The following is a 27,556-nucleotide window of genomic DNA, read 5'->3' as shown; positions in this document are numbered from 1 at the left end:
TCTAATAAAAAGATACTATAAGTTTAGTTTAAGGGTCCATATGTTGCATATTTAGGTAATTGAGACCCTTTTTGGTCAGTCATTCCTTACCTTGCACAAGGGATTATTAAATATGGGGTGAACATATCATTTACTGTTATGCTACTGATGTGGTCTGTGACGAAAAAAGCAGAGGATGTTGACATTATGCAAAAACTTGCAGAGAATCTCACATGAATGCTCCTGCCCATGAAATTTACAAAACAAGTCCAAATTATTTTTGTTTTGCAAGCATTGGCAACCAAATGATTGACATTATTTAACAAGTTTAATAAAATTATTTTAGAAGTTCTTAATTGATTAAGACATTAATTAATCAATTAAGAAATTAATTAATTATGAAATTAATTAATGTTTTATCATGTGGCAGTAAATGGTGATTTTATTCATTGAATCTACATAAGAGTTTTGAAATGGCTTTGCAAGTCATTTGGATGAAACGGACATTGTGCTGCCTTACATCATGTAATGTCATCATTTGTGAGGTCATATTTCATTACATGTCTTGTGGAAATATTATGATATGGGTAACATAGTAATATTGTGATATAAAATAAAATCACAGATTTTTTTAACTACACATTTTTTCTGTTCTTTCCAGCGGCCAGTGGTCAGTTTCAGGCTGTTCTGAGACCAAAAGATATGAACTCAATGGGGATAAATTTGTGGAGTGTTCCTGCAATCACATGACCAGTTATGCCATCTTGATGGACATAGCAGACACAGAGGTACGTTTCATGATGTATTTAATGTGAGAATAGTTGAGTTATATTTGTATTCGTTTCTTATGTAAGCTTAATTTATCAACTGGACCTGAACATTTTTACAGATGTGGATTTTAAACAAATCTTCTGGACTGGCAAGGTTGGTTGAAATTTTTTAAGAAAAAGAAATCAGTTAGATGGCATTAGTTTTTTTATATTTTCCCTCTTCATTTCTTCTCTAGGATATTTGTTTGATGATGTGGCTTTATGCATTGCATGTATGCAGATATAATAGACTCAGCATGTACTTGTATGTAGATATTATAGACTTAGCATGTACTTGTATGTAGATATTATAGACTTAGCATGTACTTGCATGCAGATATAATAGACTCGGCATGTACTTGTATGTAGATATTATAGACTTAGCATGTACTTGCATGCAGATATAATAGACTCGGCATGTACTTGTATGTAGATATTATAGACTTAGCATGTACTTGCATGCAGATATAATAGACTCGGCATGTACTTGTATGTAGATATAATAGACTCAGCATGTACTTGTATGTAGATATTATAGACTTTGCATGTACTTGTATGTAGATATTATAGACTTTGCATGTACTTGTATGTAGATATAATAGACTCAGCATGTACTTGTATGTAGATATTATAGACTTAGCATGTACTTGCATGCAGATATAATAGACTCGGCATGTACTTGTATGTAGATATAATAGACTCAGCATGTACTTGTATGTAGGTATTATAGACATTGCATGTACTTGTATATGCAGTTATAATAGACTTAGCAAGTACATATATGCAGATATAATCAACTTAGCAAGTACATATATGCAGATATCATAGATTTAGTATATTTACTTATATTGTTTAGAAATTTCACATTGTAGTAACTTATATTTTTTTTAATAATTAGATTATGCCTTCAAGATATTTGTTATTGTGTGAGATACACTTGCTTTCAACCAATTAGCATATATGCAGGTCCATTATAGTCATTGAAAATGTTGCCAATTTAACATCCCATATGGTCACCATAGCAGCCATAACAATTTTGTTATTGTTACTAAATGGAAAGTCATATCAACATTGACATACACATGTTTTTAAATCTATTATCGTACGCTGGCCTGTCAGTACATGAATCTTAATGGACGGTTGGAATAACATCCTAGGAATAACATGGTGTTCTGGATTGGTGTTTTTAAGATTTAAAGAAAATTTGCTTTAGCAGGTATCACTGTATTAATTTAATCATTTCCTTTGCAGTATGTGGCAGAAGCAGCCATCTCTTTGGAGGTGATAACATACATTGCTCTTAGCATCTCTATGGTGTCCCTTGCGTTGTGTTTCCTGATATTCTTCATCTTCAAGCGAATCCAGTCCAACTCAAATAGCATCCACATCAACCTTGTCTTTGTTATATTTGTTGCTGAGCTAGCCTTCCTCATTGGTGTCAACAAAACTGAAACGGAGGTGAGAAATTTGGTATTAATAATAGTTCATCTCCAAGACCGTAACATTTTTGCCTTGTGTTAAAAAAAAAAAACCTGTAATTGGATAACTGTTTTTTAAAGATTAATATCATTCAGATTAAAAGAATAAGATGTAGTTTTCTAGTCTCTCTTGCCAAGCGCTGGTATGAAAGGATAGGACTTGATGATGATGGAAAGGCATGGCAAGTATTTTAAGGTGGTGCTCACAAAATTTTGTATTGAAATTATAAAAGGCCAAATTATTTCCTAGGCAAAAATTAAAATCCTTTCTAGAGCTCTGAAACAGAAAAATGTTATATGTATGAAGAAAAACGCTATTATGGTCTTCAAAACAATAGTTAGTATCAGCAGTTGTTTTCAGTTAAGAGAATTGTAAGGTTTTGAATTATTTTATCTTTGCAGCTGTTCTGCCGTCTGATTGCCATCGCCTTGCATTATTTCTACATGGCTGGGTTTTCATGGCTATTTGTGGACATTTTGCACTTGTATCGCATGCTGACAGAAGTACGGGATATAAATCAGGGGTCAATGAAATTCTACTATCTCATAGGATATGGTAAGAATATTTAGATTATTTTGACTGTTATTGGGTTAAATTTCATTAATCTGGGGGATCTGATTATTTGCAGTAAGCTAAAAGTGTCGTTTCCTACATGCCATTTTAATGGGCTGAATCGGTGTACTTATCAAGGCATTAAAATGTATTCAAAATCAGATCAATATTTGAAGAATTTACAAATTTGGAAAAATCATTTTTAAAATGCAAAATTTATAATCCTAGTCTACAGACAATTATGTGTTGCCTGCTTTACCACTCCAGTGGCCAAGTGGTTTGAGTGTCCTCCTTGGGAGGTTGCTGGTTTGAACCCTGGCCGAGTCGTACCAAAGACTTTTAAATATGGTACTAACAGCTGCCTCGCTAGATGCTCAGCGTTAAGAGGTTAGTGTTACGACTGGTTGGCCTGGTGTCAGGATAATGTGACAGAGTGGGACATGATGCAACATGTCTGGCATGATACCCCAGTGATAGGCATCATTATAAACTGCCACACTGCAGACATAGCAATATAAATGAAATTTTTGTAAAGCTATGTTAAAAATTCAAAACACATCAGGGATGGTCCTGGCTTTTAAAAAGCTGTCGCCAAAAAAATCGCCAACCTCAATATTTTGTCGCCAATTTTCAAAAAGTGTCGCCAGAACAAGTAGTGTACATTTTTCCAAGTGTTAATTTAGTCTTTTAATGTAACAGGCAATGAAAATTACAAAAGATGGGTTAGTTAATACTCTAATTACAACAAGCATTAACAAAATGTTGCAAAGTGTTACATGAAGATCCGTTGCGATCTTAGGGCTGCCCACTTGTTGAATGCAGTTTCAAAGTCTAATTTTTCACATCTGTACATGCTGATTCTCATGAAATTCTCGAGATGAGATGCAGAGTTTATTTCTGATGTCAGTTTTTATGAGGTTCATCTTACTGAATCCACGTTCACAGTCCACAGTGCTGACAGGTGACACCAGTAGTCTATCAGCAGGTCCCCCCCCCCCCATGGCTAGCTTCACAAAGCTTGTAGTGAATTGCTTCCTAAATCCCAAGAATGATCACTGAATGCTGTATAAATTTTCAAGACAAGCAAAATAGGATCACCATTCCCACGAATGAAACTTGCACGAGTCAACACCTGGCAATATTGTACCGTATATATAAGCATAAATTCACACCCAATTTAGGGATTCTTTCACTCCCGTATTTTGAGAAATAAATAATTATTATTAATTATGCAAAACTTGTTGTTTTGTTTTTTTGTTATTTCTTGTTGCGGAGTTTAAGTCTCTGCAGCCGTAACATGGCAAAAGGAAAAGATCAATGAGTAAAATGCTGCACTGTCGACAGATATAATTGTGATTGAGATTTTTTGCATTTGCTTTGTATTTATATGCAGTAGTCGGTACTTCAAAGGTTATCAGTTTTCTATGAAGGTTCAGCAAAACAATTGTATTGGTATATGTAAAAAAAAAAAAAACGGAAGGATTGGCCATTCAATTAATTGTATCTGTTCTATTCGCGTCTTCAGAAGACGGACAGTCGTAGGTATAGTTCGGTAGCATGATTGACTGTATCACAGCATACAGTACTCTCCCCAGATGTCAGCATAAGCAGATTATGATGCAACAATGCACTGTAAAGATGGGGTTGTCAATACGAACAAAGGACGATTAAAGATTGTTTGTGTAACAGATAGATTCCTATGCATTGCTTAGTCAAGTGTGTGGCTTCCTTTCGTTCTCCCTTATAATTTATCCAGTCCAAATCCATGATTGTATGTACAAATTAAATAACCAAAAAGTCTGTCGCCAAAAAAATCGCCAGATGGGATATTTTTGTCGCCAATAAGGAAAAAAATCGCAATTTGCGACATTGGCGAAGCCCAGGACGATCCCTGCACATACACACACACTCTTTCTGCTTTAAAAGTAGTTCTGTCTGAATATCTAATATCAAATTTCAGAGTATTGTATATGTATGGTGATAAGTCTTAGTAAAACTGTGATTTATATACATGATTTGTATTTTTTAATAACTCTAAATTTCTTCATGTAGTGATTCCTGGTATTATAGTCAGCTTGGCAGTGGGACTGAGCACAGACAGCTACAAAAGTGACACAAACAAGCCATTGTAAGTAGATAGGTCTCCAACATTGGGCCTAATTGTTAAACATATTTCCATCAGAGAGACAAAGTTGACATTTTTGTTTGAGTATGGAGGAAAATTGTGAATCTGGGAAAGTATCAAAGTGATTATTATTATAGAAATGTGTAAAAATGTCATTTTCATAAGACATTTAAAGAAAAGAGCCATGGACTGAGAGGTATTAATCAGTTCAGGGATATTACAATCATTAATCTTTTGTCAGTAACCTATATAAAATTTTAAACTGTTGCATTTGTGCATTAATGAAGTTTTCTTAATGTTCTCACTGCATGAAGCAGGTGCATCTTGATTTCATCTATTCATCCCAAGCAATACCATGCAAACACCATGCAAAGAAAATAAATACAATTTAGTAGGCATTTTTATATCCATCCCAAGCAATACCATGCAAACACCATGCAAAGAAAATAAATACAATTTAGTAGGCATTTTTATATCCATCCCAAGCAGTACCATGCAAACACCATGCAAAGAAAATAAATACAATTTAGTAGGCATTTTTATATCCATCCCAAGCAGTACCATGCAAACACCATACAAAGAAATTAAATACAATTTAGTAGGCATTTTTATATCCATCCCAAGCAATACCATGCAAACACCATGCAAAGAAAATACAGTTTAGTAGGCATTTGTATATCCATCCCAAGCAATACCATGCAAACACCATGCAAAGAAAATAAATACAATTTAGTAGGCATTTTTATATCCATCCCAAGCAATACCATGCAAACACCATGCAAAGAAAATGAATACAATTTAGTTGGTATATCCATATGTTGATGACCTTTTTAGATTTTTGGTAATTGTTACATTTTTTGCATATTGTTTTACTTTGCTGATGTTTTGGACAAAAACATTATTAGCTCAATTAAGTGAACAGCATTTTGTTTAGACAATTGAAATTTGATTGGCCTATTTGTGTTTGGGGCCCCAGATGGGAAAGTGGTCTACAGTGCTCACCATTGCAGATCACTCACACATCACTCCTCTGACTGTACGAGTTTGAGTCATGACTTGATCAGTGTGGGTATGTGAGAAAGCTTGCGAGTAGCTTCCCATGGGTCAGTGGTTCTTCCATGGGTCTTCCTGGGTTCTTCCATCACCAGATATACAGGCTGCAATGCATAGCCTGTAATGTGCTGAAAAATGGTATTAACCCCTCCCTCCACAGAATTAAAGCAAATGCTATTGGGTTCATATGTGCTTGTCCTGATAAGATTTTTAGACAATTATATGAATTTTTCAGTATTTGTTAAAATACATTTTTAACGTTTATTTTTCACAAATCTATTTCTTATTGCTAATTTTTTAATTTAAATTTGTAGCATGCTAAATCTGTGTTTGCTTTATTACACAATTCCAAGTACATGTGTTTGCTTTCTTTATGTGATTTCCATGAGACTTTTAATGACTGATGGGATGTTGTGCAATTTTCCACATTTCATGATATTGCACAGTAATGACATTTTAACAAATCTTCATGACATCATAAAGTTGAAATGGCATGATAAAGTTGAAATGGCATGATAAGTTGAAATGGCATGATAAAGTTGAAATGGCATCATAAAGTTGAAATATGGCATCATAAAGTTGAAATGGCATTTTCTCAAAGTTTAATCATACAATTTTGCTTTAAATCATGTTTACTGCTTTGTTTTGATAAAATAATCCAGTTATATTACTGACCTCGTGATGTTTAATGGTGTTCAAAACTTCATGTTAACCTCAGCTGAGGGCAGTAATTGTTATATTACATTCAACATGGGTCAAATTGTGAACAGTAAAGAACCATATTGCACCAGATCTTGTCACTTATTGTACCAACAGAACAGGGTAAATGGCTATCATTCCTGCTAATGATTTCAATGCAATGGCTTACTCCAGAATTGGACTGTCTGGTGGCCTACTGATTAGAGCGTCTACCTTGGATGTGAGAGGTCATGGGTTCAAACCCCAGTCGAGTCATACCAAAGACTTATAAAAATGGTACTAGCAGCTGCCTTGCGTGATGCTTAGCATTAAGAGGTTAATGTTTGGACTGGTGATGCCCCAGTGCTAGATGTCATTATAAACGTCATTATAAACTCATACTGCAGACATCCTTGCAGTATGACTGAAAATTGTTAAGCTGCATTAAAAAGTCATTGATGTTGAATTATTTTATTGTTCAAAAGATCTCTCATTTGTATATTTTTGTGAGTTAACAGTGCATGAAAACATTTCAGATTTAACCCAAGATAACTTTCTATGCAAAATGATCACATTCGTTGGAATCTGGATCCCAGTCAGAAAAAGTTACAAAATCCCAGATGCTTACATTTGTGATATTAGTGGTTAGCATCTCTCTACACAGATAATACCATAGAATGGCATGACACTTATGGTGTGTTTCATTTCAGCTGTTGGCTTTCCATGGAGGACAAATTTATCTGGAGTTTTGCTGGACCAGTCACGATTGCTGTCATTGTAAGTTGGCTTTTCCTGATCAGATCATAGACTGAATTTACTATTTTTGGTAGGGTACCAATTTTCTTGGATTTCATGGTTCCTTGCAACAATAAAAGTAAAGGCCTAATGAAGTGATCCCATTGTGGAAATAGTGTAACCCATTCCCTAATCCACACATATAAAAAACAAAGAAAATATCAGTTTTTGCAAAACTATGAAAATAATCTCATTGTACATATCTGTTATAATTTTTATTGCAGTCATTAGCTAACAGAAACATGCCAGTAGCTTCTCGTGGGTCGGTTCTTTCCGGGGTTTTCCCCGGTTCTTCCTCCACCATTAATACTGGCCACCGTGTATGGCCTATCATGTGCTGAAAAATGGCATTAAACCCTACAACAACAACAACAACAGAAACATCTTTCTAAGAAAACATTCTAATGTGCCTGTCAGCATCTTTTTGCAGTTATAGATTTGATTTATCTCAGTTTTCATAAGCATCTACCAACCTAAATTTTTCAGTCAAGGATTGAAAAATGTGTTCTTTTTTTTTCTCTCTTTCAGATCCACATATTTACATTTGTGATTGCTGTTAAGGCAAGCTGTAGGGAAAAGATCAGCGTGTCTGATATTGGACTCTTGAGGTATGAGACATCCTGTACACTGTATATTTTTTAAACACTTGTTCTATTCATAACATCTGGTTACTTTTGAGGATTGTGCAACATTTAAAGAAGACATATTCAGATTTTTCAATTATAAAATATGCAGCATTTCAAGAAATATTTGGACAAAACATCAGTGCAGTTTTTCCAAAAATCACAACAAAATCAATATATTTTAGCTCTGTGGACTATGTTACCACCAGATTTATCTTGGAATTAAATTTCTTATTCTTTTTTTTGTTCTTTCTTTTCCAGGGTTGGTTTAATGGCCAACATCCTGGTCCTGTTGCTGTGGGGAATCACCTGGGTGTTTGGTCTGTTAGCTGTCAATTACAACATTCCAGCTCTACACTATCTGTATGCCATATTTACTTGTGCCCTTGGTGTCTGTATCTCACTGGCATACATTCTTGGAAATAACAAGGTAAATTTAGGACATGTCTAGGCACCCCCTTGGTGTCTGTACCTCACAGGCTTATATTTTTGGAAATAACAAGGTAAATTTAGACATATATAGACAACATTGATATCTTTATATCACTGGTGTACATTCTTGGAAAGAACAAGGTAAATTTAGGACATGTCCAGTCAGACTTGGTGTTTGTACCTCCTCACTGGCTTATATTTTTGGAAATAACAAGATAAATTTAGGACATGTCCAGGTATCATTGTCTCACTGGCTTAAATTTGTGTAGGTAAATTTGAGATATGACCATTGAAATCGAATTCTAATAAACCTTTAAGGGCAGAAGTGGGTTTCATTCAAGAGTTGAATACATACATTCTGAATTATCTGCAATTCACACACTTTTTAGTAATGATTTTTTGGATGCAAAAATAATGATAGGCCATTACAATTTTTAGATAGGCCATTACAATTTATAGATAGGCCATTACAACTTTTAGATAGGCCATTACAATTTTTAGATAGGCCATTACAACTTTTAGATAGGCCATTACAATTTTTAGATAACTGGAGAGAAAAAATTGCAATTGTTACATAAGAGTGCAGTTTTCTAAACAGAATTCAGGCACATAAATTGAATATTGTTTTTATTGATTAAAATTGTACAGAAGATAAAATAATGTGAAATATGACCATTCAGACTCAGATAAAATGATGTGAAAAATGACCATTCGGACTCGGATCAGTACTTTGAAGGAATGTTCAGTCTTCATTATATATATATGATTCCATTAGAAAAAAAAAGGAAGTAGTTTTGTATATATTTTTTTCTTGAACATTTCAGCACAGAATATCAGGTTTGCACTTGGATCTTCAAAATTCTGTCTTCAAGCCATGTAATGTTGGATTTTTTATTCCCAAAAAAGTCAGTTTTGTGATGTAGATGAAAGCACTTTATAAAATGAACACCATTTTTATGAAGTCTTGCTTAACAGTGCTTCTGAAACAAAGATCTCATTGAACCCATTGAATAAATTTCACTTGAAATTAGCTCCATCTGTTCAATTGTGTCAATTTCCAGATTCGTTTTGAACTGAAGAAACTGTGGTTCTGGTGTCAAGGCAAGAAACTAGAGCGGGATGATGCACTGGGAGGAACAAGGAGCTCCATATACTCTGTAAGTAAACTCCCACACTTCTCTTGCAATATGTTTCCACATCATTGTGTGCCCATAAATTACAGTATTATTTTTATCTTGCAGTATTATCTTACATGTCTCCACATTATTGTGTGCCCATAAATTAGAGCATTTATCTTACATGTTTCCACATTGCTGTGTGACCATAAATTAGAGTATTTATCTTACATGTCTCCACATTATTGTGTGCCCATAAATTAGAGTATTTATCTTACATGTCTCCACATTACTGTGTGCCCATAAATTAGAGTATTTATCTTAAACGTTTCCACATTACTGTGTGCCCATACATTAGAGTATTTATCTTACATGTCTCCACATTATTGTGTGCCCATAAATTAGAGTATTTATCTTAAACGTTTCCACATTACTGTGTGCCCATAAATTAGAGTATTTATCTTACATGTCTCCACGTTATTGTGTGCCCACAAATTACATTATTAATCTTGCAATATGTCACCACATTATTGTGTGCCAATAAATTAAAGTTTTTATATTATGTCTCCATATTACTGTGCCCACAAATTACATTATTAATCTTGCAGTATGTCTCCACATTATTGTGTGACCATAAATTAGAGTATTTGTCTTGCATGTCTCCACATTACTGTGTGCCCATAAATTAGAGTATTTATCTTACATGTCTCCACATTACTGTGTGACCATAAATTAGAGTATTTGTCTTGCATGTCTCCACATTACTGTGTGCCCATAAATTACATTATTAATATTAATCTTGCAGTATGTCTCCACATTATTGTGTGCCGATAAATTACATTATTGTGTGCCGATAAATTACATTATTGTGTGCCGATAAATTACATTATTGTGTGCCGATAAATTACATTATTAATCTTGCAGTATGTCTCCACATTATTGTGTGCCAATAAATTACATTATTGTGTGGGTGGTCTTTCTAGGGAGGAGACTACACAGATTTGAGTAACATTTATATATAACATCAGAAAGGCATAACTAATTATTACTAGTTAATTTTGAAATATTTCAGTATCACAGGTATGTCACGGAAACAACATATATTAATGTAATAAAATATAATTAAGAATAATCATTAATTTCAGAACAAAACGAGTTCCAAAAAATACTTGATATTATACTCATTGTACAGACATCTGGCTGGAACAATCTCCTTTCCATTTTTTTCTGCTACTGCAAATGTTTTCATTATCATGGTCAATGTTTCCTTTGAATCTTTTTTTATATTAACATTGTCAAGAATAATCATACAACTTTACAAGTTTTCATTCAGTCAAATTACTTTCACATATTCTTCCAAGACTGAGTTTTTCTCTCGTCAGCTACATTTGTACTTTTCACAACAACTTACTCTTTCACTGGTGACTATACCACTGTCAACTTTTACACAAAATGATCTTTGTTTACAAAGGAAATAAACTTGTCATGTGACAAGATGTTTATAGTCTGGTACCCTTTCATAACCTTGTTATTTAATTAGCTTGTGAAAACCCAAAACAGCTGCAATGCCAATTTGCCTTTGAGATGAAGAAATGTCCTACTGACCGGAGTTCAACCATACTCTTTCTCAGCTATTAGATGTCGTCATCTTGATAATTATTGACAGTATTGACACCCAGCAGTTATCAAAGTGACAGCTATTAGATGTTGTCATCTTGATAATTACTGACATTATTGACACCCAGCAGGTATCAAAGTGACAGCTATTAGATGTTGTCATCTTGATAATTATCAACAGTATTGACACCCAGCAGTTATCAAAGTGACAGCTATTAGATGTCATCATCTTGATAATTATCAACAGTATTGACACCAAGCAGTTATCAAAGTGACAGCTTTAGGAACACACAGATAGCTGTGTTATTAGTTTGTCATTTTATATGGAACAAATGTGATTGTAATATTTGAATTTAAATAAAAAATGAGGTTTCCATCTGTAAACCTCAGTAATTATCTGCTTGTGATGGGTATATTTTTAATCATTTGCAGTAAGCTGACCATGTTAACAGGTGGCTTTCAGATAGGGGTTTTTTGAAATAAAACTTACTGATGCAAAGGGATTCTAACCTTAGATAGTTTAAGAGATGAGCCACTATACCTGGCTGAAACAGTAGAATTAAACAAATTGAAAGTGTACATGTGTTACTTTGATTATTGACATTCATTCGATATCGATTTGAGTAGTTCACCTCATGGAGACCAGTCAGCTTCTCATTTATTTATCGTAGTTAAGCCAGTATTGTCATACAGATTTGCTGAAGATGAATTTCTTGGTAACAAGAAAACAATTGTTTTACATCCTAAAGTTAAGAAAGCTTTAAAAGGTATTTTGATTTGATTGAACTAGTCAAATGATATGACATTTTTTATAAAATAATTTTCTAAAAGATACTAGTATTTATGCATGGCACTTTGCTTACAGGCCCATAGATCTGCACTGGCATATCGGAACGATTCCTCTTTTGACAATGGAATTCAACGCATTAATGTTGGGATTTCCACTACCTCCACAACAAGTCATTCCACCAGTAAGAGCAGTGGGGGACTTTATAAAGGCGAAGACTACCTCCGCAGTACTAGTACCTCAACCTCAGGCACACTTCCCACAAAATACCCCAAGAAATCTGGATTATCTCCCACTGTCTATAGTTATGACCAACCAGTTGATAAGATAGATGGTAAGTTAAAATTCTGTTAATTTGTAGAAACATTTTTGATAGTTGAAAAGATTCATAAGTTTCAGACTTAATGGTAAAATTTTGTCTCCATTATTAGAGGAAACAAAATAAAGTTAAAGGCACTAAAATTTTACCAAATAACATGCAGTGTCCATACATAACATGCAGTGTCCATACATAATGTGCATTGTGTCCATACATAATGTGCAGTGTGTTCATACATAACATGCAGTGTCCATACATAATGTGTAGTGTGTCCATACATAATGTTCAGTGTGTCCATGCATAACATGCAATGTCCATACATAATGTGTAGTGTGTCCATACATAACATGCAGTGTCCATACATAACATGCAGTGTCCATACATAATGTGCAGTGTGTCCATACATAACATGCAGTGTCCATACATAATGTGCAGTGTGTCCATACATAACATACAGTGTCCATATATAATGTGCAGTGTGTCCATACATAATGTGCAGTGTGTCCGTACATAACATGCAGCATCCATACATAACATGCAGTGTCCATACATGATGTGCAGTGTGTCCATACATAATGTGCAGTGTGTCCGTACATAACATGCAGCATCCATACATAACATGCAGTGTTCATACATAACATGCAGTGTCCATACATAATGTGCAGCGTGTCCATACATAATGTGCAGTGTGTCCATACATAATGTGCAGTGTGTCCGTACATAACATGCAGCATCCATACATAACATGCAGTGTTCATACATAACATGCAGTGTCCATACATAATGTGCAGCATGTCCATACATAACATGCAGCATCCATACGTAATGTGCAGTGTCCATACGTAATGTGCAGTGTCCATACATAATGTGCATTGTCTATACATAACATGCAGTGTCCATAATGTGCAGTGTGTCCGTACATAATGTGCAGTGTGTCCATACATAACATGCAGCATCCATACATAACATGCAGTGTCCATACATAACATGCAGTGTCCATACATAATGTGTAGTGTGTAGGATGAAACAAGATGGCCGCTTTCGCTTAACCGGCTTGAAGCAGCTGTTCCTTTTTTTAGTGCCGTTTTCACGATATTTGTGCTTGTTGCCTGTTGTCATCTATGTTATTGTGTTCATTATGTATTGGCTGTTAAATTCGTATGTGTTTCTTCATCTCCTTGTTTTGGAAACGAGAATAATTAGACTTTTTCTCAGCTGTCTTGCTCCACTGTTTTTGAACAAACCGCCATCACATGATACTCGACTGTCAACCCATTTATGCTACGATGGACCCTCATTAATTGCTTTAAATGTTCACTCCTTGGCTGTCCACACTACATTGTGTTCTAGACTAAATGAACTGGGACTACATTCATCATTACCTAAATGTAAACAGAAGCGAAAAAAGAAACGTTTCAAAGCTGGCCGGCGTAGAACAGGAAGAAGAATTCCAGTTATCTCCCTTATTTTGACACAACCGTTTTAAAAAAATTTGACCGTTAATTTAGATAACCTAATTCAAATCCTAATTAATTTGTCAACCTTTATGTCAACTATCCAAGAAATACCTCTGCGCATTGCATTATTCAATGCCCAGTCAGTAGGACCACCAGAAAAACGCACAGAAATAGTTAATTTTATCAACGACGAAAAGGTTGACATATTGTTCTTGACAGAAACATGGCTAAAAACATCAGGCGATGAGCTCAGGTGTGCGGATCTAACACCCACTGGTTACTCCATCAAGTCGTTCCCCCGTAATTCTCGCAGAGGTGGAATTGCTGTCATCACAAAGAACTCCATGATAAAACGTCTGAACTGCACCACAACATTCAGTTTCGACCATACATCATTTGAACTAGTCCAAACCACACTCACACTGGAGCAAAGGTCATTACATTTTTTCTGCCTATCCCGCCCTCCTCCTAGTAGAAAAAACAAGCTAGCTGACTGTCTCTTTTTGGAGCAGTTTCCGAATCTCCTGGACTATGGAAATTCGATAGGTGGCAACCTAATTGTTCTTGGAGATTTCAACTTTCACTTTGACTGTCCCGGAAACTCAAATATATCAAAACTCCTAGATTCCATTAATGTTTTCAACCTCAAACAGTCAGTTAACCAACCCACCCATAAACATTGTCACATTTTAGACTGGATTCTTCATAGACCTGATGATAACATTCTACGGGCCTCCCTGGTATCCCATGACCTTGCATCAGATCACCTCTGCATTTTATGCCATCTTGACGTATCAGTCCCTAACCCTCCACCTTTATCTGCTACTAAGAGAAACCTCCGTATGATAAATAGAACCAAATTAATGCACGACATCCAAGCTAACCCAACAACTTGCTTACCTCCTACCGCAGAACAACTCAAAAACTGTCTGCGTTCATTACTTGACAAACATGCCCCAGCTACCAAGTGCAGAGTATCAATTAAAAAGTATTCTCCATGGTATAGCAGTGTTAGGGACCAGCTTCTTACTGCTAAAATAGACTGTTGTAAAGCTGAGAGGCTCTGGCTTTCCACCAGACTCACTATTCATAAGCAAATCTATGAAGTCGCTAAAAAGAACGTCACAAATATAGTCCATGCAGCGAAATCAGCCCACTACACTACTAAGATCATGGAAAGTTCCAGCTGCAAAGAGCTCTTCGAGATTACTAGCAAGCTAATGTCAAGGAACAAATCAACACCACTTCCAACTACCTTCTCTCCAGTCGACCTTCCGGACATGTTTGCAAATTTTTTCCGTGACAAACTACAAACCATTAGAGATAAGCTTGACAGCACAATTTCAATTGACTCGTCATCACCGTACAGTTGGGATACAGAATTTGAGTGGCAACCATTAGCAGCATTTGAACCTGTCTCTATGGATTTCGTACATACAATCGTGTTGAAGAGTGCACCAAAGTCATGTGAACTTGATCCAATTCCAACGTCACTGCTGCTTGAGTGCTTAGATCCAGTATTGCCTTCACTAACTGATGTTATTAATACCTCTCTCTCATCTGGGGAATTCCCATCATTTTTCAAAACTGCCATTGTAAAGCCTCTGCTGAAGAAACCAACACTAGACCATAATGATTTAAAGAACTACCGCTCAGTTTCTAATCTCCCATTCATTTCAAAAATCTTAGAAAAGGTTGTTCTATCCCAGCTTGTATCTCATCAAAATTCAAACAGTCTTTTTAGCAATGTACAATCTGCATATTGCCCTTGCCACAGTACTGAAACTACTCTTTTAAAAATAGTTAATGACATTCTCTCTGCATTGGATAGTGGAAAGATTACAGTCCTCACCCTCCTTGATTTGTCTGCAGCATGCAGCATTTGACACAATAGACCATGTTATATTACTTACCGTCTCCAGCATGTATTTGGCATTCATGATACAGCCTTACTGTGGTTCAAGTCCTACTTGGTCAACAGGACACAAATTGTATCTGCAAATGGAATACACTCCAACCCAGTTGGTCTATGTTGTGGTGTTCCACAGGGGTCTGTTCTTGGACCTGTTCTCTTCATTCTGTACACTCAGTCGCTCTCAAGTGTCATAGATCATCATCCAGTGTCTCATCAATTGTACACTGATGACACGCAAATATACAAAACTAGCCACCCAACTGAAGTTGATGCTACCATCCAAGGTGTAGAGAGGTTCATTTCTGATGTGAAATCATGGATGACTTGTAACAAGCTGCAGATGAATGATGATAAAACTGAGGCCATTCTGATCACAATACAAAGACTTTCTCATTCACAACCTTTACCTCAAACAATAAATATCAGCAACGCCAACATTAAATTCACACAATCAGTACGAAACCTAGGTGTTACTCTGGACAGTTCTCTCACATTGCAACAACATGTCATGAACATATGCAAGGCTGCATATCTTCAGCTCAATTCGCAAATATCTTTCAGTTGATGCCACTAAAACACTTGTGTGTTCATTAGTACTTTCAAGACTGGACTATTGTAACTCAATTCTGTCTGGTTCATCTCTATATCTACTCCAGAAACTTCAGAAAGTTCAAAACACAGCTGCTCGGATCATACTTAGAGTACCACGATCAGAGCACACCTCCCCACTGCTCTGTACCCTACACTGGCTATCCATTTGATCCAGAATCAAACACAAAATTTGTTCTCTGTGCTACATTTCACTGTCGGACTCTTGTCCAACATACCTATCTGACCTCACCCATGTGTAGACACCAGCAAGATACTTATGCTCCTCTTCTGACAATCATATGCTCATTATTCCAAGTATGAAGACAAAGTCATATGGACAGCATTCTTTTGCATACCAGGGCCCAGCAACGTGGAATGAATTGCCCACTGAACTTAGACACAGACACAGTGATCACATTCAAGAGGGCTCTCAAAACTCACTTATTTCGACAGCAAGAGCAAACTTAAAGACCTAATGTTTCCTACCTGAAATATTCTCAGCATGTTTTTTATTTTTTAAAATGTTTTTCTAATTTCATGTTGTTTGTTTTTGTAATAATATTATTATGTTTCTTATCTTATATGTGTTGTCTAAAGTTGTAAAGCGCTTAGAGCTTCTAAAGATTAGGCGCTATACAAAGTCCTCATTATTACTATTATAATGTGCAGTGTGCATACATAACATGCAGTGTTCATACATAATGTGCAGTGTGTCCATACATAATATGCAGCATCCATACATAACATGCAGTGTCCATACATAATGTGTAGTGTGTCCATACATAACATGCAGTGTCCATACATAATGTGCAGTGTGTCCGTACATAACATGCAGCATCCATACATAACATGCACTGTCCATACATAATGTGCAGTGTGTCCATACATAATGTGCAGAGTGTCCATGCATAACATGCAATGTCCGTACATAATGTGCAGTGTGTCCATACATAACATGCAATGTCCATACATAATGTGCAGTGTGTCCATACATGATGTGCAGCATCCATACATAATGTGCAGTGTCCATACACATACGGAACTCCCTCACACTAGCACTGTTCATGATCAAGGTTTACATTGAGGTGTCATCCAAAAAATTGAAAATGTGGATGAATCAACAGCATATTACAAAATTTCAACCAGCGTATACAGCATTATCAAAAGAAATATTTAGATTCTTCGTTGTATTTGGAAAAGAACATGAAATATAAAAATGTCACATTGAGTTGAGAGAACTGGCAAGGAACAGTGGACCTCCATCTAGTTTGGAACTGAGTGTACATGTGTGATTTGGATTTTTAATGTAGCTTTAAATAAATGTCAGTCATATTGCTATTGTCTGCAGTGTGGCAGTTTATAGTGATGCCCAGCACTGGGACATCATGTCGCAGGCATGTAACATGATGTTCCACCCAGTCACATTATCCTGACACCAGGCCGACCAGTCCTAATGCTAACTCTTAATGCTGAGTGCCAAGCGAGGTAGTTGTTTTTACCATTTTTGTAATTTTTTGGTATGACTTATCCAAGGATCGAACCCACGACCTCCTGCATCTGTGGCGGACGCTCTAACCATTAGGCCACCTGAGCGGTCCAGCTGATGGACTGTGCTATTATGATGTATATATTCAGTATATAATAACATATAATACATGTGCTGTTGTATGATCTGTGATAATATCAGTTATATGAGGGAATGCCTTATACTGAGTTGCCTTATAATTAAGGACTACATGTTTTTATTATTCAGTAGTAAATAATTGACCCTTTTTACAAAAGAATAATGGGGGTTTACCACCAGAAAGAGGCATCGTGTTGGGAGCTAAATCAAGTCATTTTTGGATGTTTTCCCAGGATACTTTACTATTTGGTTATGGTTTATTGGAGTTGTTTGTGTGGTTTTGTAGAAGTATGACTTGAATATCATTGAAAATTTCCATAATTAGTCAACAGTTGTGATATTTTTCATGCTAATCAGAGATCATGATGAAAACAAACTCTTGTAAATTTCAGATGTAGTGGGAGAAAATCGTAAAACAGGAAATGACTCAGACTCAGATAGCGAGGTGTCCATTGGCAGAGCTAGTCTTGACCTGGCATCCAGTCATTCATCGGATGAAGATGATGAATTTGATATTGGACCAAACTGGGAAAAGCAGCTTCCAAAAAATAAGAAAATAGGTATAGATCTTTCACCTTTGATATCATCAGTTATGGGTGTAATTTTATTATTGAATTGATGTGTGGTAAAATATTTAATGGTTTAAAGCCAGATACCAGATTTTATTTTTAAAGATGTGGAAAAAATATAACAGTTGAAATATAGCAAAGGAAATAATTACCTAAGATTTACTTTTCTAAATCATCATATTTTGTACTTAGGCTGTTAATTTTTTTTAACTTTGAGTATAACTACTGTCCATTTTCATTCACTGTACCAGATTGTTTTTTGTGTGCATGTCTACTAGCATAGCATAGCACAAGTGGTGAAAGAAATACATTAAAAATAGTTTTGTTAGTCTAGGAAGTTTGTGTAATGTAATTGTTTTACTGACAAACCACTTTTTCAGCACTTCTCTTCAGCTTGTTGTTCAAATGCAAGACACCTAAATATTTGATGCCATATTTCCATTGCAGAAGAGGCAAAAGAACAAGCTAGGCAGAAAAAGAGAGAACAAGAAGCATCTATAGGTAATTGTAGACACAGATATGACAGGGTAATTGTAAAGCAGTAAATGTAGACACAGATATGACAGTAAATTCTAACGTTAGTAATTGTAGTGACTGCTCTGGTGGCCTAGTGGTTAGAGCATCTGCATTGGATGCAGGAGGTCATGGGTTCGATCCCCGACCGAGTCATACCAAAGACCTAATTAATAAAATTCTAATTAAAGTCTGATGGCTCCGGTGGCCTAGTGGTTAGAACGTCCGCCTCGGAAGTGGGAGGTCGTGGGTTCGATCCCTGGCTGATTCATACCAAAGACATATGAAAATGGTACTAACAGCTGCCTCACTTGGTGCTCAGCATTAAGAGGTTAGTGTTAGGACTGTTCAGCCTCGTGTCAGGATAATGTGACTGGGTGGGACATCATGCTACGTGTAACACTGCAGACATTGTTGCGATATGACTGAAAAAGTTTTACGTTAAAAATCCAAATCACACACACGTACACAGTAATTGTAGTCATGGATGTGGATATGACAGTAATTGTAGAGGTAATACATGTAGACAAAGATGTAACAGTAGTTGTAAAGGTAATAATTGTAGACACAGATACTACAGTAATTGTAAAGGTAATTGTAGACACCAGTATGACAGTAATTGTAAAGGTAATAATTGTAGACACAGATATGACAGTTATTGTAAATGTAATATTTGTAGAAACAGATATGACAGTAATTGTAAAGGTAATTGTAGGTACATATCATAAGGTAATTGTAGGTTCATACGACAGGTTAATTGTAAAGGTAATAATTTGTAGATACATATATGATAGAGTAATCGTAATGGCAACAGTTGTGGACACTGTTAAGACAGGGTTGTAAAGGTAATATTTGTTGACACAGATATGATACAGTAATTGTAAAAGTGAAAATTGTAGACACATATACAGTAGTTGTAAAGATAATAATTGTAGACACATTTCAGGGTAATTGTAAATGTAATAGTTGTAGAAACATTTCAAGGCAATTGTAAAGGCAATAATTGTAGACAGATGTATGGTAGGATAATTGTAAATGTAACAAAATTTGTAGACACTGATATGATGGGTAGTTGTAATGGTAATAATTGTAGACATCTATCATAGGGTAATTGTAAAGGTAATAATTGTAGACATCTATCATAGGGTAATTGTAAAGGTAATAATATTAGTAACAATTGTTTTACACCACTGATTCCAGGTTTGATTTTGAGAGCTGGTGTGTACAATGGCAAGACATACGACTTGCCCATCCGACTTGCTACAGATTGTGTGATTCCCATTTTTACTTGCCCATCCAGCGTCTACAGATTGTGTGATTCCCATTTTACTTGCCCATCCATTCTCTACAGATTGTGTGATTCCCATTTTACTTGCCCATTCAACTTCTACAGATTGTGTGATTCCCATTTTACTTTCCCATTCAACTTCTACAGATTGTGTGATTCCCATTTTACTTGCCCATTCAACTTCTACAGATTGTGTGATTCTTAAAATATTGATTACACGTCTTACAACCAGAAGGTTGTCAAAATGAAAATATTTTGCATCTAGCACTATTAATTGCTGATGCTTTTCAAATCTTCAAAGCTGGCAATAGTCACAAAACAAAGTACTATAGTCAAATCTGGCAATAGTCACAAAAAAAATACTATAGTCAATGCTGGTAATAGTCACAAAACAAAGTACTATAGTCAGTGCTGGTCATAGTCACAAAACAAAGGACTATATTCAATGCTGGTAATAGTCACAAAACAAAGTACTATAGTCATTGATGGTCATAGTCACAAAACAAAGGACTATAGTCAGTGCTGGTCATAGTCACAAAACAAAGGACTTTATTCAATGCTGGTAATAGTCACAAAACAAAGTACTATAGTCATTGCTGGTCATAGTCACAAAACAAAGGTCTATATTCAATGCTGGTCATAGTCGCAAAACAAAGTACTATAGTCATTGCTGGTCATAGTCACAAAACAAAGTACTATAGTCCATGCTGGTCATAGTCACAAAACAATGTACTATAGTCATTCCTGGTCATGGTCACAAAACAAAGTACTATAGTCCATGCTGGTCATAGTCACAAAACAATGTACTATAGTCATTCCTGGTCATGGTCACAAAACAAAGTACTATAGTCAGTGCTGGTCATGGTCACAAAACAATGTACTATAGTCATTCCTGGTCATGGTCACAAAACAAAGTACTATAGTCAATGCTGGTCATGGTCACAAAACAAAGTACTGTAGTCATTCCTGGTTATAGTCACACAACAAAGTACTATAGTCATTGATGGTCATAGTCACAAAACAAAGTACTATAGTCAGTGCTGGTCATAGTCACAAAACAAAGGACTATATTCAATGCTGGTCATAGTCACAAAAGAAAGTACTATATTCAATGCTGGTCATAGTCACAAAAGAAAGTACTATATTCAATGCTGGTAATAGTCACAAAACAAAGGACTATATTCAATGATGGTAATAGTCACAAAACAAAGTAATATAGTCAATACTGGTAATAGTCACAAAATAAAGTACTATAGTCCATGCTGGTCATAGTAAAAAACAAAGTACTATAGTCCATGCTGGTAATAGTCACAAAACAATGTACTATAGTCATTCCTGGTCATGGTCACAAAACAAAGTACTATAGTCAATGCTGGTCATGGTCACAAAACAAAGTACTATAGTCAATGCTGGTCATGGTCAAAAAACAAAGCACTATAGTCAATGATGGTCATGGTAAAAAAACAACAATGTACTATAGTCAATGCTGGTAATAATCACAAAACAAAGTACTTAAAACATTCTGGAAAAGGTGATCACGTTAGCTGTTGTTTTCAGTTTTCATTCCTTCCTTTTCAGTAATATATACACCTCCTGATATCTTGTATCATTCATTTATGCATCTCATATCAATCTTATAAACCACATATCATTCACATATACACCTCATATCATTCACATATACACCTCATATCATTCACATATACACCTCATATCATTCACATATACACCTCATATCATTCAGATGTACACCTCATATCAGTCACATGTACACATTGTATCGTTCACATATACACCTCATATCACTTACATACCTAATATCAGTCACATATACTCCTCATACTATTCACATATACACCTCATATAATTCAGATGTACACCTCGCATCATTCACATACACCTCATATCAGTGACATCCACACCTCATATCAGTCACATATACACCTCATATCATTCAGATGTACACCTCATATCAGTTACATACACCTCGTATCAATCACATGTACATGTATCATTTGTATGTACACCTCATATCATTCACATACACCTCATATCAGTGACATCCACACCTAATATCAGTCACATATACACCTCATATCAGTCACATGTACACATCGTATCATTCACATATACACCTCATATCACTCACATACCTAATATAAGTCACATATACTCCTCATATCAGTCACATATACTCCTCATACCATTCACATATACACCTCATATCATTCAGATGTACACCTTGTATCAGTTACATACACCTCATATCAATCACATACACCTCATATCAATCACATGTACATGTATCATTTATATGTACACCTCATCAATCACATCCACACCTCATATCAGTCACATGTACACCTCATATCATTCAGATGTACACCTCGTGTCAGTCACATACACCTCATATCAATCACATGTACATGTATCATTTGTATGTACACCTCATATCATTCACATACACACCTCATATAATTCACATGTACATCTCATCAGTCACACACACACCTCATATCGGGCCCCGAGTGGCTGAGTGGTCTAAAGCGTTCTCCGTTACGGATCACTGCCATCTCACCTCTATCTTCGTGGGTTTGAGTCTCGGATTCAGCCAGTGGGTATGTGAGAAAGCTTGCCAGTAGCTTTTCATTGGTCAGTGGTTCTTTCCGGGGTTTTCCCTCCACAATTAATACTGGTCGCCATGTATAGCCTACAGTGTGCTGAAAAATGGCGTTAAACCCTACAACAACAACAATAACAACACACCTCATATCATTTACATATGGACCTCATATCAGTCACATGTACACCTCATCATCCACATATACACTTCAAATAAGTCACTTATATACCTCATCATTCACATATGGACCTCATATCAGTCACATGTACACCTCATCATTCGCATATACACCTCATATCAGTCACTTGTACACGTCATGTCATTCACATACCTCATATCAGTCATATGTACACCTCATATAAGTCACATGTATACCCTATACCATTCACATATACATCTTGTATCATTCATATGTACACATCATATCAGTCACATGTACACCTCATATTCACATACAGCACCTCATATCAATCACATACATGCCTCATTAGTCACATATACACATCATCAGTCACATACATGCTTCATATCAGTCACATACACACTTCATTCACATACATGCCTCATATCAGTCACATATACACTTCATATCATTCACATATGCACCTCATCATTCACATATACACCTCATCATTCACATATACACCTCATCATTCGCATCCACACCTCACATCAGTCACGGGGGTCCCGAGTGGCCGAGTGGTCTGAAGCGCTCACCGTTCCGGATCACTGCCATCTCACCTGTCTGCGTGGGTTCGAGTTCAAGGCTCGGCTAGCATGGGTACATGGGAAAACCTGCCAGTAGCTTCTCGTGGGTCAGTGGTTCTTCCCTAGGTTTTCCAGGGTTCTTCCTCCACCAGTTATACTGGCTGCCATGTATAGCCTATCTTGTGCTGAAAAATGGCATTAAACCCTAGAACAACAACAACATATCAGTCACATGTATTCCTCACACCACTCACATATATACCTTGCATCATTCATATGTACACCTTGGGAGTAGAAAAGATGCTGACAGAAATGTTTTGTACCGATGTTTGGAATTCACTGATGAGAAACATAGATTAAGGAATTGGTTTGGTTTAATAATGATGCCTGTTTTGAATAAAAATTCTGGTTCATTGATTCTGATGGGAATTGGAGTACATTGTTGCTACTTCATGCTGATAAAATTGAAGGTAAGTGACTTTCCAAGGGGCATAACAGGGCAGACATCCTGGGCTTGCCTGGGTGGGTATCAAACTTGCAATTCATGGATTATGAGTCCAGCAATTCAGTTTTCATTTTTTTCAAAAGCTTAATATAGACATAAACTACATATGTGCTTTCTTTGAGTTGATGGAAAGAACTAGTTGTCTATGGTGTAGGGATACATGAGGCAATCAGGCTAAGACATATTCATACACCATGTTATACAAGTTATTTCCATTGATATATCTCCACATTTACATTCTTAATACAATTTAGCTATACAGTGTAATGAAATTTAATTTATTCAAATTTTATCCAATGCCTATGATGAGTCAGCATCAGTGTAACCACATTAATAGTTCAGTCTGAGTTTGCATTACAGAAATACAGATTGAACAAAAGTGTTGAATGCCACTCAGCCATGTAAGATTGAATAACTGTACTGAATGCCACTCAACTTGTAAGATTGAACAACTGTATTGATTGCCACTCAACCATCTAAGATCGAACAACTATACTAAATGCACTCAACCATACAACTTAACATGCTATCACTATACAAGGCCAGGTATTTTAGGAAGAAAATTGTAAACTGTAAGCTAATGTACATGGTAATTAAATTGATATATAAATTACACTGGCAGGTAAAAGGGTGGTAGAAATATTTCAGCAAAGCGGTCAATTTATATTGATCAACTTGTACAGGAGTATATATTGTAACATCTTTCAAGCAGGGACAAAATAGTAATAAAGAGTCTTCAGCTTTAACTATGCAAAGATTTTTGTTGGGCAAAAGCTGTTGAAAATTGTATAACCTACACTATAGTCTGATTTGTTAGGGAAACATGGTATTACATAGCTTTATTGACTCTTTTTGCAGCTTCACCACAGCAACCTTCTGTCAACAATCTACCTGGTCAGAATGGTCTTGGACAATGGCCAGGAGATCCTCAGTTTAACAACAGTTTCCAAACTAGTGATTCGGACTTCCATGTGTCGGACCAAAACACCATTTCCAGTGTTCCAAACACTTTGTCTAGTATTCAGCCTGATGTCACACTGCAGACACCAGAGTACATAGGTACACTATCCTTTGGATCGTTAGGTGGCTATACACATGTCACAAAAAGATAGTATTGAAAAACTACAATGAAATAGTGTTGAAAAATAACATTGAATATCTTTTCTAGTATTGTATTGTATGAAATGGACTTCATTATAAAAAGATACAAATATGTTATGTTCCTTTAGTGTTTCAGTAGTTAGAATCATTTACATACAGCCAGGTCTGTTGAGCATTACACTTACACAGATCTGTTGAAAATTACACATACACAGTTCTGTTAACAGTTACACTTACACAGTTATATCGACATTTACACTTACACACAGCCAGGTCTGTTGACAGTAATGTTTCAGTGATTAGATTAAACATGCACAGTTCTGCTGATAGTAGTGTTTCAGTGATTAGATTACACATATACAGTTCTGTTGACAGTGATTAGATTACACATGCACAGTTCTGTTGACAGTGGTTGCACATACACAGTTCTGTTGACAATCACTATACATTAAAGAACTATTCTAGTTAAACTTTCAGCAGATTATTTTCATTGTATCTGTACTTTGCTGTACAGTTTCATTGTATCTGTAGTTTGCTGTACAGTTTCATTGAGTATGCAAAGCCACTTTGCTATAACAGTTATCTAATGAACTTTGATGCATGGTTTATTCTAGAATGTTTGATTGCAGGATTCATGCTGATTAAATATACTCTAAAGAATGTGAGAAAATCACACCGTATATATATTTTCAAACCCTTCTATTATTTCATCATTAAATAATACCTATATTTGAAAAATCCCCTCCCCCCCTTCCCATTTAGAGGAGCAACCTGCCTCTGATTTTCATTTGTAGAATACACCCTGTGACTTACTGTAATTTAGAATTTCATCTTCATCTGTTTTGAACATTTCTCAGAAATTTCTTTCCTGTTAGAGTCAGTTCAAAGGAAATTTCCATGTCTTTTCCAATTTAACTATTTTTATGTATCTACATAAGGGCATATTAACTCAGTATTGTGATAACAGTTATGATATTATAAATTCCTTTTTTGGGGTGATTTTCAAAAACATTCTTTCAAAGAAAAGTGAAGATATAAGTTGTTTCATTTGGTTTTCTTCTTCATTTCTTATTAAACTTGTTTTCAGTCTTTAGAAAGTGTCAAACTTGTTATCAGTCTTTAGAAAGTGTCAAACTTGTTAACAGTCTTTAGAAAGTGTCAAACTTGTTTTCAGTCTTTAGAAAGTGTCAGACTTGTTATCAGTCTTTAGAAAGTGTCAAACCTGTTATCAGTCTTTAGAAAGTGTCAAACTTGTTATCAGTCTTTAGAAAGTGTCAAACTTGTTATCAGTCTTTAGAAAGTGTCAAACTTGTTATCAGTCTTTAGAAAGTGTCAAACTTGTTTTCAGTCTTTAGAAAGTGTCAAACTTGTTATCAGTCTTTAGAAAGTGTCAAACTTGTTATCAGTCTTTAGAAAGTGTCAAACTTGTTATCAGTCTTTAGAAAGTGTCAAAGTGTCAAACTTGTTTTCAGTCTTTAGAAAGTGTCAAACTTGTTATCAGTCTTCAGAAAGTGTAAAACTTGTTATCAGTCTTTAGAAAGTGTGAAAGATAGCATGATCAAAAGCTGCTTATGAGAAATGTTTTGATTCCTGGAGGTACTCCATTTGGGATTGGGTGCTTGTGGAGGTACTCCATTTGGGATCAGGTACTTGTGGAGGTACTCCATTTGGGATCAGGTACTTGTGGAGGTACTCCATTTGGGATCAGGTACTTGTGGAGGTACTCCATTTGGGATCGGGTACTTGTGGAGGTACTCCATTTGGGATCGGATGCTTGTGGAGGTACTCCATTTGGGATTGGGTGCTTGTGGAGGTACTCCATTTGGGATCAGGTACTTGTGAAACATAGGTTCCACCCCTTAATGGCATCACCTTTCTCACAGAAAACAAAAATGATGTGCAATGTAGAAATGGACTTCAAGTGACCTTACATATGTGCTCAACTTTGTGACAAGATACTTCATCCAGTTTTTAAAATCTTGCTCAGTATATATCATAGACATAGGATGGAATAACCAGCTTCTAGAGATTCGTTATCCACAATTAACACCTGTTACATTTTTTTATTCAAAAAATTAAAATTTTATGATGCATTATTTTTTATCAAAAATGTTGTTCCATAACTATACAGTCTAGTTACTTAAATGTGATGTTCAATTGTAGATCTTCAAAATGACCATACATATGTTCAGTCTAGTTACTTAAATGTGATGTTCAGTCGTAGATCTTCAAAATCTATTTACATGCATCTAAAACTATTGTTGTCAGGCCAGCTCAACTTAGAGATCACCTTGGCATC

The 27,556-nt window shown here is 35.7% G+C and overlaps 1 protein-coding gene across 2 annotated transcripts in view; it reads left to right on the top strand.

The window, feature by feature from the left end:
• The window catches only part of LOC149804003 (cadherin EGF LAG seven-pass G-type receptor 1-like), a 150,336-nt gene that overhangs the window by 110,786 nt on the left and 11,994 nt on the right, over nucleotides 1–27,556 (top strand). For both annotated transcript variants that reach the window (XM_089953858.1, XM_089953859.1), the window contains exons 22-33: nucleotides 641–767; nucleotides 2,040–2,246; nucleotides 2,669–2,822; nucleotides 4,872–4,947; nucleotides 7,386–7,452; nucleotides 7,999–8,078; nucleotides 8,355–8,523; nucleotides 9,587–9,682; nucleotides 12,123–12,378; nucleotides 18,343–18,510; nucleotides 18,967–19,020; nucleotides 25,015–25,215. In XM_089953858.1, coding sequence (XP_089809984.1) covers nucleotides 641–767; nucleotides 2,040–2,246; nucleotides 2,669–2,822; nucleotides 4,872–4,947; nucleotides 7,386–7,452; nucleotides 7,999–8,078; nucleotides 8,355–8,523; nucleotides 9,587–9,682; nucleotides 12,123–12,378; nucleotides 18,343–18,510; nucleotides 18,967–19,020; nucleotides 25,015–25,215 — 1,655 coding nt within the window. The remainder of the gene's footprint in view (nucleotides 1–640; nucleotides 768–2,039; nucleotides 2,247–2,668; nucleotides 2,823–4,871; nucleotides 4,948–7,385; nucleotides 7,453–7,998; nucleotides 8,079–8,354; nucleotides 8,524–9,586; nucleotides 9,683–12,122; nucleotides 12,379–18,342; nucleotides 18,511–18,966; nucleotides 19,021–25,014; nucleotides 25,216–27,556) is intronic.

Source organism: Sinohyriopsis cumingii, chromosome 3, assembly GCF_028554795.1.
Source record: "Sinohyriopsis cumingii isolate HCF-2022 chromosome 3, ASM2855479v2, whole genome shotgun sequence".
Lineage (NCBI taxonomy): Eukaryota > Metazoa > Mollusca > Bivalvia > Unionida > Unionidae > Sinohyriopsis > Sinohyriopsis cumingii.
The sequence above is the reverse complement of the archived record's forward strand: the minus strand, read 5'-3'. Positions and strand labels throughout refer to the sequence as shown.